Raw genomic sequence first — 17,369 nt, 5'->3', positions numbered from 1 at the left:
TCAGCAGTTTTTTATTTGCTAAAATAATGTGAACATACATATCAATCAAATGTGAAAACAGATTTCCATCCAGATCACATCATCTGTGAGCTGAACAATCCCAATGACAAACCAGTCAATTAAACATTAGCACAGCAGTAATCGATGAATAATTCAATGCAGATCAGAGCTGAGCAATAATCGATACATCAGATATGAGCAATCACTTATCTAGACTGAATGAATCAATAACTGATCAGTCATGAGCAGACTGAGTCCATCTGAAGCCTAAATCAGCAGTAAAATAATTCAAAGGTAGAAAATGTGATGAAATGATCAAAATATCACACGATGTTTTTCACCTCAGTGAAATCTCAAATCAGAGAAATGTGAAATATCACAAAACAAAAAACTTTCATCAAGCAGGAGCAAATAAAAGAAAAGCATTTATCAGCTAAAGCCTGATGCTGTAGCTTGGAGGACACTTGCAGTCTGGATTAGCCTCATTCAGTCGTTGGTAGAGTCCAGCAACAGTTTCCTTCCAAGGACAGTATTTTGAACGAAAAACCCCAATTCCCAGTTCATCATAGAGCTGTTCGAAAGTCTTTGTCTGCATATATTTGTCAGAGGCAGAATCTGCAATGTTTTTGCCCCAGTGTGCACTTGCTAACCACTTCTTCTTCTCACCACTGTAACAGCAGAAAGCAGACCAGAGCATTTTGGGGATGTTCACCTTGTTTTTGAGTTTGTTGTTGTTGTTGTTGGGCTGTGCTCCGATCACTACGAAACCTTCAAGAACACCGTTCTTGTTTTTACAGTATTTGTCCATAACACATTTGATACAGTTCTCCATTCTGTTCCAGCTGCCATTGTTGAATGTTCCTGCTTGTGGAACAATGTTGGTCAGGGTGAATGTTGAGATTTTATCATCTTTACTAAATGCATAAGAGCAGGGGAATAAATGGCCTCGGTCAAAGTTTTCTTCATTTGTGTAATCTTTGTCCTGAGCCTGGTGGCTGTAGTTAATCCTTCTTTTTTCACAGCCCATGTTCCTATCACCTTGTCTGTCCTCGAGCTGTTAGAGTTGGAAGGTGAGTTAGTGAGGCTGAGTGTTAGTAAATCAAAGGCTCCCTCATTATTTGACTACAACATCAGGTCAGAGTCCATGCTGATCTGTCCAACTACTGTCATGGCTCTACAGTACCACTGTTTAGTGTTATCATTAATATTGGTAGTATTAGTAGTTAACAGGACTGTAAATACATATGTGTATTAATTCAATATGCATCAGACAAAGACAAACCTACCTGTGGCTCTATCTTCCAGTTTTTTTTTGGTCTTCTTACATTCTCTTCCACCCCCCTGTACTTGTAAGCAGAAAACACTGGAATCTTGTTCTCGGTGTCGTAGAGAGTCACAAACCTTCTCTCGTCCACATAAGTCTGACAGATGGGTTTGTATCGTTTGTTGTCCAGGATGTTGCCGTTCTCCAGGATCCCTGGGATGTGGGGTGGAGAGTTGTGAAGAAGAAAGTCAGAACAGTGAGACATCGACTGCACCACTTCACTTCCTGTGGGAACAGTGGACAGGAGGAGGAGGACAGAGAGGGGGCGCAGACACCACATCTTCAGGTAAGTCCTCGTCACACTGTGTTTTCTGATCTGAGGAGAAAACAAAGGGACTTTATTAAGATATTGTAACACAAAATAACTGGATGCAAACTTTTACACTCAGCTTGACATTAAACAGTAAAAATTCCTCCTCCACTTGAAGAAAGTTGGAAATGTAGCGGGAAAACCAGCTGAATACAAAGTACATCACCTCTTCATCTCTTACCTGGATCTCTCAGCTTCGTCTTCGTTGGCACAGGTCTGTCCACGGTTCTCTTCTGATGTGTCTCCGTTTTCTGTCTGTTCTTCTGTTGAGAGGCTTTGTCTTTTATCTGTTGTCTCTGATCTGTGGTTTTGGGGGGCGACACGTATGTGGGTTTGTTTTTTTTTCATATTATGAGGAAGCACAACAAACGCTGCTTATATGTGGTCAACAAACCTGTCACCCTGTCTACAGAGAAATGCACAAACACCAGATGAAATCAGGCTGTTAGTGTTTTTAATATGCAGTTTGTGGTGTGTGTTTGTTTAAAGCAGCTAAAGTGAATTAGGTTTGTTTTAAAATCCTGCAGGTTTGAGATATTTATAAAGATATTTGAGATGTTAGAGATTTCTCTACTAAACAGCTTTGACATCAGCTGAATTTAGACCTTTATCTGAACCACAGTCCAAATCTTTCTAACATCAAACTGTTTCAGCTCCTGGTCCAGGAAGAATTCAGCACGAACAAGGATCTTTTACTGGTGAATTTAGTGAAGAGACTTATAGCTGAGTTAATGTGTGATATTTAGTTTTTATTCTCAGGTTCAGCAGTTTCCTGTGGACAACAAACATAAAGGTGTTGTTGTCACTGTGGTTTCTAAAGACTCTTTCTCTTCTTGTTTCTCATCAACGTTGTAGAAAAACCACAGCCTGAGTCATTTTTCCTGTTTGATGCACAGAAACTGAATATTGAGTTAACCTGGACAATGTGTGTTAATGTTACAGGTTTAACATGAGTTTTTATTTTCCTGGTACTGACTTTATTTTCTGTATCAGACTAATCTGAGACCATTGGTTGTTTTATCCTTCACTTGTACTGAATTCTTCCTGAAGTCATAATGAGCAGAGAGCTGCAGCTGATGAGCAGCAGGTTTTCTTTTTTCTGCAGCTGTGTGTAGGTTATTTAATTGATATTGTTAATGTTACTGATACTGTTACTGTTAAAAGTCATCAACGATCTTCTCTTAGCCTCTGATAATGGACTTGTTTCTATACTTGTCCTCCTAGACCTTAGTGCTGCATTCGACACTATTGACCACAACATCTTATTACAGAGACTGGAGCATGTGACTGGTATCAGAGGAACAGCGTTAAAATGGCTCCAATCCTAGTTATCGGACAGATTCCAGTTTGTTCATGTCCACGATGAACCTTCCACATGCACAAAAGTTAGTTATGGAGTTCCACAAGGCTCTGTGCTAGGACCGATTCTGTTCACCCTGTACATGCTTCCTTTAGGCAATGTCATTAAGAAGCACTCTATTAATTACCACTGCTATGCAGATGACACTCAGCTGTATCTATCTCTGTTCTATCTCTATCTCTGGACTTCAAGCGTGTCTAACTGACATAAAGGCCTGGATGACCAGTAACTTACTACTTTTAAATTCAGAGAAAACAGAGGTTATTGTATTTGGGCCTAAAAACCTCAGCAATAACTTTTCTAAAATTATAGCTACTTTACATGGCATAGCCCTGGGGCCTCCAGCACTACTGTGAAAAACCTTGGAGTTATTTCTGACCAGGACATGTCCTTTAACTCACACATAAAACAAATCTGTAGAACTGCCTTCTTTCACCTGTGCAGCATTTCCAAAGTTAGGAACATCCTGTCTCAAAATGATGCAGAAAAACTAGTCCATGCATTTGTTACCTCAAGGCTAGATTACTGTAACTCATTACTATCCCACCAACCTGCAGTGTCTATTTGTTGTTTATTGTTGCTGTTCTTTTCTCTCTCTTCTATCCACTCACCTCAACCGGTCGAGGCAGATGGCCGCCCAGACTGAGCCTGGTTCTGCTGGAGGTTTTTTCTTCCATTACAGGTAGTTTTTCCTCTCCACTGTCACCAAGTGTTGCTCATAAGGGAATTGTTGTTTTTTTTGTTTTTGTAAAGTGCCTTGAGATGATTTGTATTGTGATTTGGCGCTATACAAATAAAACTGAATAGAATTGAATTGAATATTCTTTGATTATGGAAAATGTTTTGTTTCTCTGGAAGCAAACTGAAGCTGTCCAACAAGAATTCAGCACAGGACCTGCTGGTTTTCAACAGAATTTACATCAGTTTGACACAAATTAGTGATTGAATTGATTTTTATTGTGTGTGAGCTGCAAACCAGTGGTAGAAGACATTTTAAAATCAGTAGCACACATGAAGAAATGATGGCAGAACAGCTTGTTAATCAGATTTGTAAATCCAAAATGCAAAACAACCACATCTGGACAATAATCAGTTCCATTTTCATGTGGAAAGCTCTAAAAGCATCATTGACTATGTGGATAAACAGGGAGACACAATCAGGAATCTGACTGCTCCTTGTCTCAACAGCAGATTTAAAATAGGTTCAAGCAGCAGAGACAGAGTTTCAGTGGCAGAAGATGTTTCTCAAAGGAGAGAAGTTACAATCAGTGTTTTTATGGATCTTAGGACAGAAATAAAGTAACTCTCCCTCTATAGTTACCTGTGGGAGGAGCAGATGTGGTTTACGCTTTTGATTGACATGGGCAAGTTGTATCAAGGTTTGGGTAAAATTCTTTAACAGTTTTATTGGGAGGACACTTACTGGGAAACAAATCAAATCTTGAGCCCTCACTGCTCAGTGTATCATAGAGTTCTTCCAAAGTTTTCATCTGTAGATATTTGTCTTTAGATTTAACATTGTCACCCCAGTGTGCACTTGCTAACCACTTCTTCTTCTCACCACTGTAACAGCAGAACGCAGACCAGAGCATTTTGGGGATGTTCACCTTGTTGTTGAGTTTGTTGTTGCCTGGCTGTTGTCCAGTCACTACGAAACCTTCAGGAACACCGTTGTTGTCTTTACAGTATTTGTCCATAACACATTTGACACAGTTCTCCATGTTATTCCAGCTGCCTTTGTTGAATTTTTCTGCTTGTGGAACAATGTTGGTCAGGGTGTTGGTAGACCTTTTATCTATTTCATTTAATGCATGATTGTGTGGAAATAAATGGCCTCGGTCAAGTTTTTCTTTGTTTTTGTAATCTTTGTCCTGAGCCTGGTGGGTGTAGATCATCCCTGTTGTTTCATGGGTCATGTTCCTATCACCTTGTCTGTCCTCGAGCTGTTAGAGTTGGAAGGTGAGTTAGTGAGGCTGAGTGTTAGTAAATCAAAGGCTCCCTCATTATTTGACTACAACATCAGGTCAGAGTCTATGCTGATCTGTCCAACTACTGTCATGGCTCTACAGTACCACTGTTTAGTGTTATCATTAATATTGGTAGTATTAGTAGTTAACAGGACTGTAAATACATATGTGTATTAATTCAATATGCATCAGACAAAGACAAACCTACCTGTGGCTCTATCTTCCAGTTGACGTTGGGTTTGCTTCCTCCATCCCCCCTGTACTTGTAAGCAGAAAACACTGGAATCTTGTTCTCGGTGTCGTAGAGCGTCACAAACCTTCTCTCGTCCACATAAGTCTGACAGATGGGTTTGTATCGTTTGACGTCCAGGATGTTGCCGTCCTCCAGGATCCCTGGGATGTTGGGTGGAGATTTGTGAAGAAGAAATTCAGAACAGTCAGACATCGAGTGCACCACTTCACTTCCTGTGGGAACAGTGGACAGGAGGAGGAGGACAGAGAGGGGGCGCAGACACCACATCTTCAGGTAAGTCCTCGTCACACTGTGTTTTCTGATCTGAGGAGAAAACAAAGGGACTTTATTAAGATATTGTAACACAAAATAACTGGATGCAAACTTTTACACTCAGCTTGACATTAAACAGTAAAAATTCCTCCTCCACTTGAGGAAAGTTGGAAATGTAGCAGGAAAATCAGCTGAACACCTGATCAGTCACATGTTCACTCACCTGGTAGGACACACCCACAGCAAAGTACATCACCTCTTCATCTCTTACCTGGATCTCTCAGCTTCGTCTTCGTTGGCACAGGTCTGTCCACGGTTCTCTCCTGATGTGTCTCTGTCTTCTGTCTGTAGCACAACAAACGCTGCCTATTTATGGTCAACAAACCTGTCACCCTGTCCACAGAGAAATGCACAAACACCAGATGAAATCAGGCTGTTAGTGTTTTTAATATGCAGTTTGTGGTGTGTGTTTGTTTAAAGCAGCTAAAGTGAATTAGGTTTGTTTTAAAATCCTGCAGGTTTGAGATATTTATGAAGATATTTGAGATGTTAGAGATTTCTCTACTAAACAGCTTTGACATTTGCTCGGCTTTCATCTGTTTTCAAATTCGATGTTTATCTCAGACACAACCACACATAGTAGAACGTGCACTGAAATACTTTTTATGCTTTTACTAAAAACATAAATAAAAAGAGAATTAAAAATCACATCCACTCTTACTGGACTGACATTATAGACTATGTCTTAATGCATTTGCAAGAGTAAATACAAGAAGCAGTGCATGAAACTTGGGAAGTGGGGACTGGACTGTTTTTTGTTCCCTCAGAGTAGCAACGTGCAGTAAAGGGTTAAGTCAGTGATCAGCGAACAAATACATTAATTCACTCTGAAGAGTCTTTACATGATAGGTCGGTCTGCACACGAATTCATATCACTTGATTAAAATTGAAGAAAATCCATGACACCAAATGTCAAATGTTAAAATTTGCCAAAATACTGATTTAAACTTTAACAATGTGTTGAGGTTTATGATCTAAATGTGTTTAATGTGAAACTCCACATATTCTTAATGTTGTAATCTACTGAATAACCACAGTGTTTCTAAGAGAAGTAAACGGTACATAAGTGAAGTAAACGTTGCATAAAACGACACAGCCCAAGGACAGAAATGCTCTACTTTCCACCTCTGTTTTTAAAAGTTAAAAATCATTAGATTTGATTTTCAATAGTGATAAAGCAGATTCCCCAATAAATTAGAAAATATACCGAGAATAACTTACCATCCAAGTGTGTCGTTAAATCTGCACGGACAGAAAATCGACTTTTGTGAATCCTCAGTTCCTCAGTAATGAACCAGAGCTGTGGATGAAGTTTTTATATTCGCTGGAGCAGTTCCCACCTCCAATATCTTTTTTAACTTTCAGTTTCTCTGACTGGTCTAATGGTCAAACCCAGACATTTACAGGAAACCACAGTCTGTGGACAGTGTGTGGACCCTCAGTTACAGAGTTTTCCTCTGATTTGATCATGGTTTTAGAATTGAGTTAAAAAAAAGCAGCATGGGATAATGTTTTTTAATCAACAGAGAGACGTCCTGGTCTCATAGAAACAATTATGTACCATTCCTGCTTTACTGCAGCTTTAATGAGGCAGCTGATGGTTCCTGTATAGACGTCACTTGTTCAACACGTTTAAAACGCTGCTGTAAATGTTCATGTTTAGCTCTGCTCCGTCACGTAGGTGGCCTGGACTTCAGCTTCAGTCCATTTGTGAGTTATTTTGTGTTTCTGAAAATTGACCTGTAAGAATTGTGGTTGTTGGTGCTGCACTGAGTTAGTGTGGACAAAATCAAATTAATGTTCATATGTGAGCAGTGGACACATAAACACGACCTGAGGTTAAATTCATAGTCTGAGTTGGTTTAACACCAGAAGATTTTCTGTGTGACCTAAGGAACCTCTGGGTATGAACCTTATACGATTATTCTTCTCAGTTCCTGTGGCTCCTACACAAAACGAGGAACTTGCTCCAACAGTTCTAAGAATTCTGGACAAAGTTTCTCCTTTTTTCTACCATGAAAAATAAGAACTTTTGCACAGTCAGATTTTCTGATTCCTTTATTTCACATTTGAAAGATTTAAAAAACAAATACGTGAACAGGGAAACATGCTCTTGTCTTGACAGTTTAGCACAGTTCTCATTTCACTCTGGTTCCTTTTCCTCTGTTCAGTGATCCTCCATTGTACTGTTGTACTGAATGCTACAGACTCATCTGATCAAACTATAAGTATTATTTAATATTAATGTGCATATGGAAGTAACATGGAAACAGATTTTGGCTGGTTGTTAATGACCAGGTGTGATGATCGAACAGTCACAGGATCCGTTCACACAGGTGAGTCCTTATTAGAACGAAAAGTAAGGTTCATATTGTGGCTTCAAATGTTTCAACACATCTTTGACATCCTGCCCTCGTCCCAGTGGGCGGGCCCAGGACACACCTGAGCTTCATGGACTGGAGATCCAGTTCTCCCCACTGTCAGTGCTGTAGCAGATCTGAAATGACTGGATTAACAAATCTGACTGGTCAGTTACAGACGGTCCAAGCACTGTTGCCTCATGTTCTCCATGTTGTCCTTCACAGAACTGACACCATACCACATTTGGAAAGGGCCAGTTACCAAAGTCATGGAGCAGGAACATGGTGGATGATGGAAGCAGCTGATTGGTCAGTTTGTGGGCGTGGCCTCGCCCTCCAGGGTGTTGGAGATCATCATGCAAAGCTGAGAAAAGGACGGACGCTCCTCTGGTCTCTGCAGGGACGACACAGAGTTCAGATACTGAGCCAGGTGAAACCACAGACCGCAGGTAAAGATGGACGACGTGTCACCACTTCCTGCCAAAATACCACAAATGGACAGGCCGCCATCTTGCTTTTGTGATGCGTTTGAATTTTAGTGGGGAGGGGAACGTCTCAAAACTCACCTGAGGATTATCAGATTCTTAAGAAATAATTCATTAAACGTTCTCACTGCATCTACTGCTACACACCTCGTGCCAGCACAGCTGCATTATGTCGTAGATGGCGAACGTGGCCTTTTTGGGTCGGTAGAGACGGTGACCCTGGGTTACCAAGGAAACCACCTGGTGGTTCTGATGCTGTTCGAATGGCATGCGACCCTCTGTAAGAACCTCCCACATCAACACACCTGGACACACAAATAGTAGAGACCATACGACAGTGATGTTTGATCGTTTCTTTTATGATTCTGCTAAAACTGATGATGGGCCATGGAAGCCTGCTCACCGTAGGACCAGACGTCCGACTTGCTGCTGTATTTGCAGAAGTTAAAGACTTCAGGAGGCGACCACTTCACGGGAAACTGAGCACCGGATGAACTGGTGTACTGGTTGTCTAACACATATTTACATCACACACACACTTTAACATGAGACTCCACAACACATTTAAGTCTTTGCACCAAACTGCTGGCAAGAGGACAGTCGTGGGGTAAATATGAGGGAGTCAAACCTGTACCTGGCCATGCCGAAGTCAGACACCTTCACTACCAGATTCTCGTTCACCAGACAGTTCCTGGCAGCCTTCAGAGGAGACACAGAAGGAACCAACAGAAAAAATAACCATGAGACACACAAAGTTTGCAGAACAAACTTTATCTTACACTGCAGACAGACTATCTAACTAACTTCAGAGCCCTCAGCTCTCATCTTCACAGCCTTGGTAGGTTAATGTCCAGTCTTTTTAGGGGAATAAGTAGTACTGTACGTTTAGAGAAGAGAAGAAGAGCAGATGGTGTTTTAAGGAAATAGCCTCTAAAACTCAACAAGTGAGTGAAACCGATTTCTGCTGTTTAAGCTTTTCCCTTTGCATGTCAGGTCATTACTAACAAATGATATGTGATTATTAGCTCGGGTCTTCTCTGATCTGGATTCTTATCGACCAGGGGACTTTGTTTAGAGAAATCTAAATCTTTAAAGAGTTAAACTAAAACTTTTGACCTTGGTTGGTTCAAACTTTTGTGAAAAGTGAAGTTAAAAGAAAATGTGCTCATTCTTCACTGACTTTATGATCATTGTGTGGAACTCCAGGCCTTGTGTGGAACTCCAGGCCTTTATGTCAGTTAGACACGCTTGAAGTCCAGAGATAGAGATAGAACAGAGATAGATACAGCTGAGTGTCATCTGCATAGCAGTGGTAATTAATAGAGTGCTTCTTAATGACATTGCCTAAAGGAAGCATGTACAGGGTGAACGGTATCGGTCCTAGCACAGAGCCTTGTGGAACTCCATAACTAACTTTTGTGCGTGTGGAAGGTTCATCATGGACATGAACAAACTGGAATCTGTCCGATAAATAGGATTGGATGCAGATGACACTCAGTTGTATCTATCTCTATTCTATCTCTATCTCTGGACTTCAAGTGTGTCTAACTGACATAAAGGCCTGAGTGACCAGTAACTTCCTACTTTTAAATTCAGAGAAAACAGAAGTTATTGTATTTGGGCCTTAAAACCTCAGCAATAACTTTTCTAAAATTATAGCTACTCTAGATGGCATAGTCCTGGGGCCTCCAGCACTACTGTGAAAAACCATGGAGTTATTTCTGACCAGGACATGTCCTTTAACTCACACATAAAACAAATCTCTCGAACTGCCTTCTTTCACCTGCGCAACATTTCCAAAATTAGGAACATCCTGTCTCAAAATGACGCAGAAAAACTAGTCCATGCATTTGTTACCTCAAGGCTAGATTACTGTAACTCATTACTATCCCACCAACCTGCAGTGTCTATTTGTTGTTTATTGTTGCTGTTCTTTTCTCTCTCCTCTATCCACTCACCCCAACCGGTCGAGGCAGATGGCCGCCCAAACTGAGCCTGGTTCTGCTGGAGGTTTTTTCTTCCGTTACAGGTAGTTTTTCCTCTCCACTGTCACCAAGTGCTGCTCATAAGGGATTTGTTGGGTTTTTTTGTTTTTGTAAAGTGCCTTGAGATGATTTGTATTGTGATTTGGCGCTATACAAATAAAACTAATTTGAATTGAATTGAATAGAATATTCTTTGATTATGGAAAATGTTTTACTTTCTCAGCCAGTTTTTTTCTCTGGAAGCAAACTGAAGCTGTCCAACAAGAATTCAACACAGGACCTGCTGGTTTTCAACAGAATTTAAATCAGTTTGACACAAATTAGTGATTGAATTGATTTTATTGTGTGTGAGCTGCAAACCAGTGGTAGAAGACATTTTAAAATCAGTAGCACACATGAAGAAATGATGGCAGAACAGCTTGTTAATCAGATTTGTAAATCCAAAATGCAAAACAACCACATCTGGACAATAATCAGTTCAATTTTCATGTGGAAAGCTCTAAAAGCATCATTGACTATGTGGATAAACAGGGAGACACAATCAGGAATCTGACTGCTCCTTGTCTCAACAGCAGATTTAAAATAGGTTCAAGCAGCAGAGACAGAGTTTCAGTGGCAGAAGATGTTTCTCAAAGGAGAGAAGTTACAATCAGCGTTTTTATGGATCTTAGGGCAGAATAAAGTAACTCTCCCTCTATAGTTACCTGTGGGAGGAGCAGATGTGGTTTAAGCTGGAGGTGGACATTGACAACTTTTATCAAGGTCTGGGTAAAATTCTTTAACAGTTTCATCGAGAGGACACTGTGTTTTGGGAAACACCTGAAACCCTGAGTCAAGGTTTTGTAGTTCAGCCAAAGTTCTTGTCTGTAGATATTTAGGTTTGAAGCCATCTGGAACATTGTCACCCCAGTGTGCACTTGCTAACCACTTCTTCTTCTCACCACTGTAACAGCAGAACGCAGACCAGAGCATTTTGGGGATGTTCACCTTGTTGTTGAGTTTGTTGTTGCCTGGCTGTTGTCCAGTCACTACGAAACCTTCAGGAACACCGTTGTTGTCTTTACAGTATTTGTCCATAACACATTTGACACAGTTCTCCATGTTACTCCAGCTGCCACTGTTGAATTGTTCTGCTTGTGGAACAATGTTGGTCAGGGTGTTGGTAGACCTTTTATCTGTTTCATTTAATGCATGATTGTGTGGAAATAAATGGCCTCGGGCAAGTTTTTCTTTGTTTTTGTAATCTTTGTCCTGAGCCTGGTGGGTGTAGGTCATCCCTGTTGTTTCACGGCCCATGTTCTTATCACCTTGTGTGTTCTCAAGCTGTTAGAGTTGGAAGGTGAGTTAGTGAGGCTGAGTGTTAGTAAATCAAAGGCTCCCTCATTATTTGACTACAACATCAGGTCAGAGTCAATGCTGATCTGTCCAACTACTGTCATGGCTCTACAGTACCACTGTTTAGTGTTATCATTAATATTGGTAGTATTAGTAGTTAACAGGACTGTAAATACATGTGTGTATTAATTCAATATGCATCAGACAAAGACAAACCTACCTGTGGCTCTATCTTCCAGTGGATGTTGGGTTTGCTTCCTCCATCCCCCCTGTACTTGTAAGCAGAAAACACTGGAATCTTGTTCTTGGTGTCGTAGAGCGTCACAAACCTTCTCATGTTCTCATAAGTCTGACAGATGGGTTTGTATCTGTTCTGGTCCAGGATGTTGCCGTCCTCCAGGATCCCTGGGATGTTGGGTGGAGAGTTGTGAAGAAGAAAGTCAGAACAGTCAGACATCGACCGCACCACTTCACTTCCTGTGGGAACAGTGGACAGGAGGAGGAGGACAGAGAGGGGGCGCAGACACCACATCTTCAGGTAAGTCCTCGTCACACTGTGTTTTCTGATCTGAGGAGAAAACAAAGGGACTGAGCACCTGATCAGTCACATGTTCACTCACCTGGTAGGACACACCCACAGCAAAGTACATCACCTCTTCATCTCTTACCTGGATCTCTCAGCTTCGTCTTCGTTGGCACAGGTCTGTCCACGGTTCTCTCCTGATGTGTCTCTGTCTTCTGTCTGTAGCACAACAAACGCTGCCTATTTATGGTCAACAAACCTACAGAGAAATGCACAAACACCAGATGAAATCAGGCTGTTAGTGTTTTTAATATGCAGTTTGTGGTGTGTGTTTGTTTAAAGCAGCTAAAGTGAATTAGGTCTGTTTTAAAATCCTGCAGGTTTGAGATATTTATGAAGATATTTGAGATGTTAGAGATTTCTCTACTAAACAGCTTTGACATCAGCTGAATTTAGACCTTTATCTGAACCACAGTCCAAATCTTTCTATACTCTGTGGTCGTGTTGCTGCAGTTCACATTAGTCCCCAGCAGAGGTCAGTGTCTCTGCTCCTTTATTTTTCCTCTGAATACGTTTCCCTGACTCATGGCCCTGATGGCCACTTTGTGCTGAGCCTCAGCATCACCGAACTGCCTGCTGCCCAGCTCCTTCATCAGTCGATCAAAAGTGACTTATTTAACACATGTGACATGATATTAAATCAGCCAAAGTGCTTCACATATGCTGAAAAAAGAGCAGCTAAAACCAAAAGGGAGAAAACAGTTAAAAAGAATCAAATCAGTGTTGTGATCTACTTGTACACTGGTCGTATAGGGCAGGTAAGTATTGTATAGAGACTGGTATCTGCAACAATAAAGATACAGACGCATAATAATTGTACAGATCTGCCACCTGACTGGCTCTATATAGACATTAGTTCAACTCAAACACAAGTACGTCATAACGTCAGTACGAACACAGGACTACTAATTCATTAATTAACTTAATTAATACACATGAATGCCATATTTCTGGCTAATACTTTAACACACATAACGTTACTGCTACCCAGCAAGAGGATACAAAGGGAACAAACATTTTCTCCATGTATACATGTCACTAGCAACTTACTTCTTCACGAGCACAATCTCTGTAACTGAAGGAGGAATTTACACAGTCACTGCACTGAATGTTCCCAGTCTCTCTCTCGTGGTCTTTAGGACCCCTAGCTGTCTGATAAGATACCTGCTAATTATCCTTCGAGGACCATGGACTGCTCAAACAATGCCTGACTAAAATCAAAGTTATATTAATAATAATAACAGTAGCTGTAAGGAATTTACAACACTTAATATAAATGAAATAAAATCTGCTCAGACTCATCCCTGTAGGAGTCACTGGCTCCTCTCCCTGTAGACGTCTCCTATTCCTGCTAATAATACACTTATTAGGACTTTGGTTATTACACCCACCACCTGTACATGACCTGCTGAATAATACTTTCACTTCTACTGTGGTTATATAGATAATACTTCACCTTTTCCTACTGATATGTTGCAAATACTGTAAATACTGCACCTGCAGTTTTATTGGCTCTGAAGGGAAAAATGGACCAGACAGAACAAGCAGGTCTGAAGAATCAGCAGTTTTTTATTTGCTAAAATAATGTGAACATACATATCAATCAAATGTGAAAACAGATTTCCATCCAGATCACATCATCTGTGAGCTGAACAATCCCAATCACAAACCAGTCAATTAAACATTAGCACAGCAGTAATCGATGAATAATTCAATGCAGATCAGAGCTGAGCAATAATCGATACATCAGATATGATCAATCACTTATCTAGACTGAATGAATCAATAACTGATCAGTCATGAGCAGACTGAGTCCATCTGAAGCCTAAATCAGCAGTAAAATAATTCAAAGGTAGAAAATGTTATGAAATGATCAAAATATCACACGATGTTTTTCACCTCAGTGAAATCTCAAATCAGAGAAATGTGAAATATCACAAAACAAAAAACTTTCATCAAGCAGGAGCAAATAAAAAGAAAAGCATTTATCAGCTACAGCCTGATGCTGTAGCTTGGAGGACACTTGCAGTTTGAATTAGCCTCATTCAGTCGTTGGTAGAGTCCAGCAACAGTTTCCTTCCAAGGACAGTATTTTGAACGAAAAACCCCAATTCCCAGTTCATCATAGAGCTGTTCTAAAGTCTTTGTCTGCATATATTTGTCAGAGGCAGAATCTGCAATGTTTTTGCCCCAGTGTGCACTTGCTAACCACTTCTTCTTCTCACCACTGTAACAGCAGAATGCAGACCAGAGCATTTTGGGGATGTTCACCTTGTTGTTGAGTTTCTTCTCTCCTGGCTGTGCTCCGATCACTACGAAACCTTCAATAACACCGTTCTTGTTTTTACAGTATTTGTCCATAACACATTTTGTGCAGTTCTCCATTCTATTCCAGCTGCCATTGTTGAATGTTTTTGCTTGTGGAACAGCGTTGGTCAGGGTGAATGTTGAGATTTTATCCTTTTCATCAAAGGCATGAGAAGATGGAAATAAATGGCCTCGGTCAAAGTTTGTGCCTTTGTAATCTTTGTCCTGAGCCTGGTGGGTGTAGGTCATCCCTGTTGTTTCACGGCCCATGTTCTTATCACCTTGTCTGTTCTCGAGCTGTTAGAGTTGGAAGGTGAGTTAGTGAGGCTGAGTGTTAGTAAATCAAAGGCTCCCTCATTATTTGACTACAACATCAGGTCAGAGTCAATGCTGATCTGTCCAACTACTGTCATGGCTCTACAGTACCACTGTTTAGTGTTATCATTAATATTGGTAGTATTAGTAGTTAACAGGACTGTAAATACATATGTGTATTAATTCAATATGCATCAGACAAAGACAAACCTACCTGTGGCTCTATATTCCAAGGGACATTTGGTCTTCTTACATTTTTTTTCACCCCCCTGTACTTGTAAGCAGAAAACACTGGAATCTTGTTCTTGGTGTCGTAGAGAGTCACAAACCTTCTCACGTTCTCATAAGTCTGACAGATGGGTTTGTATCGTTTGTTGTCCAGGATTTTACCTCTCGGCAGGATCCCTGGGATGTGGGGTGGAGATTTGTGAAGAAGAAAGTCAGAACAGTCAGACATCGACCGCACCACTTCACTTCCTGTGGGAACAGTGAACAGGAGAAGGAGGACAGAGAGGGGGCGCAGACACCACATCTTCAGGTAAGTCCTCGTCACACTGTGTTTTCTGATCTGAGGAGAAAACAAAGGGACTTTATTAAGATATTGTAACACAAAATTACTGGATGCAAACTTTTACACTCAGCTTGACATTAAACAGTAAAAATTCCTCCTCCACTTGAGGAAAGTTGGAAATGTAGCAGGAAAACCAGCTGAATACAAAGTACATCACCTCTTCATCTCTTACCTGGATCTCTCAGCTTCGTCTTCGTTGGCACAGGTCTGTCCACGGTTCTCTCCTGATGTGTCTCTGTCTTCTGTCTGTTCTCTCTAAGACGCTTTGCCTTTTATCTGTTGTCTCTGATCTGTGGTTTTGGGGGACGACACGTATGTGGGTTTGTTTTTTTTTCATATTATAAGGAAGCACATTAAACGCTGCCTATTTATGGTCAACAAACCTGTCACCCTGTCTACAGAGAAATGCACAAACACCAGATGAAATCAGGCTGTTAGTGTTTTTAATATGCAGTTTGTGGTGTGTGTTTGTTTAAAGCAGCTAAAGTGAATTAGGCCTGTATTAAAATCCTGCAGGTCTGAGATATTTATGAAGATATTTGAGATGTTAGAGATTTCTCTACTAAACAGCTTTGACATCAGCTGAATTTAGACCTTTATCTGGACCACAGTCCAAATCTTGGGGAACAATGTTTGTCAGGGTGAATGTTGAGATTTTATCACTTTTATCAAAGATGGAAATAAATGGCCTCGGCCATATTTGTTTATAATCATATCATAGTCTTTGTTAGTGGCCTGGTTCTTGTATTTGTTATCCCACATGTTCCTGTTTCCTTCAAGCTGCAAAAGTTGGAACAGTCAGTGACACTGATTATCATGAAACTACCAGGTATTTGTTCCAAAGTAACCATGTGGTTTATGTTCCTACTTAATTAAAACAACATAAACAAACATATTGCATGAACATAACAACATATTACATTGTCTGACTTTGTCATAGAACAACCCAAACAACCCCAACGTAGTATTAACAGTAATCAGTAGAATAAGCCTCAGGAGGAAAACATACCTGTGGTTCCATCATGGTGGGGGTGTGGGGTCTTCCTTTCCGAGCTGTTTATGCACGGCTGCTCGTGCACAAACACCCCTCTCCATCTGACACTGCTGCACAGAAGCACTGAGGCAGCAGCATCAATGTGTGTTGTTAGAAACCTGTAGTGATTTGACTAATGTAGCGATAAATACACATTTTACTCCTGTGAAGAGACTGCAGGTGGAGCTGTGAACTGAAGCTGTCACAGTTTTTCTAATGTTAATGTTAGAATTTGTTGTAGCTGTGGTGTCAAAAGCAGAAGCTCTGGTAACAGCAGTGGTGTGAAGAATATTTACTTACGTACTTTCCTCCCCACTTCATTTATATGTCATAGTTGTTAGTGCTGAGTCTCTTAAACAGAAGTAATTCCACATATGTTTTAGATCAATTAAGACTAAAAAACTGACCAGTCAATCATATCACATGCTCTTCACTCAAACAAAACGTTTTACTGTGCAAAGGAGGGAAGAGCATGAAAGTAGGAGCAGAGTGAACAGAGTGGGTTTGTTTTGTGGCAGGTTTCAATGCTTTTGCTAACAGAGATGAGGAAGTTGGTGTCACTGTGGTTTCTAAAGACTCTTTCTCTTCTTGTTTCTCTCATACTGAATTCTTCCTGAAGACATAATGAACAGAGAGCTGCAGCTGATGAGCAGCAGACAATGAGACAAACAAAACAAATCAGTCTGATCAGGCTGATTGTCGGCTCTGAAGGGAAAAATGGACCAGGCAGAACAAGCAGGTCTGAAGAATCAGCAGTTTTTTATTTGCTAAAATAATGTGAACATACATATCAATCAAATGTGAAAACAGATTTCCATCCAGATCACATCATCTGTGAGCTGAACAATCCCAATGACAAACCAGTCAAT

The 17,369-nt window shown here is 40.6% G+C and overlaps 4 protein-coding genes across 6 annotated transcripts; all 4 read right to left on the bottom strand.

Annotated features, from left to right (window-relative positions):
* Nucleotides 1–143: 143 nt before the first annotated feature.
* LOC113140020 (endonuclease domain-containing 1 protein-like) lies at nucleotides 144–6,831 on the bottom strand. Of its 3 annotated transcripts, none has more exons than XM_026323746.2 (4): nucleotides 6,748–6,831; nucleotides 5,738–5,859; nucleotides 5,170–5,517; nucleotides 144–1,054 (listed from the first exon to the last, which is right to left on the bottom strand). In XM_026323746.2, exons 3-4 carry the CDS (start codon nucleotides 5,479–5,481, stop codon nucleotides 434–436), a joined length of 933 nt encoding a protein of 310 aa, XP_026179531.1. In that variant the 5' UTR covers nucleotides 5,482–5,517; nucleotides 5,738–5,859; nucleotides 6,748–6,831; the 3' UTR covers nucleotides 144–433. The 3 variants fall into 3 exon arrangements, with proteins under 3 accessions (XP_026179531.1, XP_026179539.1, XP_026179525.1); XM_026323754.2 differs by having other exon boundaries at nucleotides 5,738–5,811; nucleotides 6,748–6,805; XM_026323740.2 differs by lacking the exons at nucleotides 5,170–5,517; nucleotides 5,738–5,859; nucleotides 6,748–6,831 and adding exons at nucleotides 1,287–1,640; nucleotides 1,816–1,953 and having other exon boundaries at nucleotides 190–1,054.
* Nucleotides 6,832–8,138: 1,307 nt separating this feature from the next.
* LOC113125382 (tyrosine-protein kinase Tec-like) lies at nucleotides 8,139–9,196 on the bottom strand. Its single transcript, XM_026298785.2, has 5 exons — nucleotides 9,176–9,196; nucleotides 9,006–9,070; nucleotides 8,775–8,893; nucleotides 8,519–8,676; nucleotides 8,139–8,280 (listed from the first exon to the last, which is right to left on the bottom strand). The coding sequence occupies exons 1-5, from the start codon at nucleotides 9,194–9,196 to the stop codon at nucleotides 8,197–8,199; spliced, it is 447 nt and encodes a 148-aa protein (XP_026154570.1). The 3' UTR covers nucleotides 8,139–8,196.
* Nucleotides 9,197–10,859: 1,663 nt separating this feature from the next.
* Nucleotides 10,860–13,400, bottom strand: LOC113140197 (endonuclease domain-containing 1 protein-like). Its single transcript, XM_026323987.1, has 4 exons — nucleotides 13,325–13,400; nucleotides 12,360–12,473; nucleotides 11,912–12,259; nucleotides 10,860–11,679 (listed from the first exon to the last, which is right to left on the bottom strand). The coding sequence occupies exons 3-4, from the start codon at nucleotides 12,221–12,223 to the stop codon at nucleotides 11,083–11,085; spliced, it is 909 nt and encodes a 302-aa protein (XP_026179772.1). The 5' UTR covers nucleotides 12,224–12,259; nucleotides 12,360–12,473; nucleotides 13,325–13,400; the 3' UTR covers nucleotides 10,860–11,082.
* Nucleotides 13,401–13,823: 423 nt separating this feature from the next.
* LOC113140101 (endonuclease domain-containing 1 protein-like) lies at nucleotides 13,824–17,072 on the bottom strand. Its single transcript, XM_026323840.2, has 4 exons — nucleotides 16,477–17,072; nucleotides 15,640–15,757; nucleotides 15,111–15,464; nucleotides 13,824–14,878 (listed from the first exon to the last, which is right to left on the bottom strand). The coding sequence occupies exons 3-4, from the start codon at nucleotides 15,426–15,428 to the stop codon at nucleotides 14,267–14,269; spliced, it is 930 nt and encodes a 309-aa protein (XP_026179625.1). The 5' UTR covers nucleotides 15,429–15,464; nucleotides 15,640–15,757; nucleotides 16,477–17,072; the 3' UTR covers nucleotides 13,824–14,266.
* Between the last annotated feature and the right edge of the window lie 297 nt (nucleotides 17,073–17,369).

Source organism: Mastacembelus armatus, chromosome 18, assembly GCF_900324485.2.
Source record: "Mastacembelus armatus chromosome 18, fMasArm1.2, whole genome shotgun sequence".
Lineage (NCBI taxonomy): Eukaryota > Metazoa > Chordata > Actinopteri > Synbranchiformes > Mastacembelidae > Mastacembelus > Mastacembelus armatus.
Note: the sequence above shows the minus strand (reverse complement) of the source record. Positions and strands in the feature narration are given on the sequence as shown.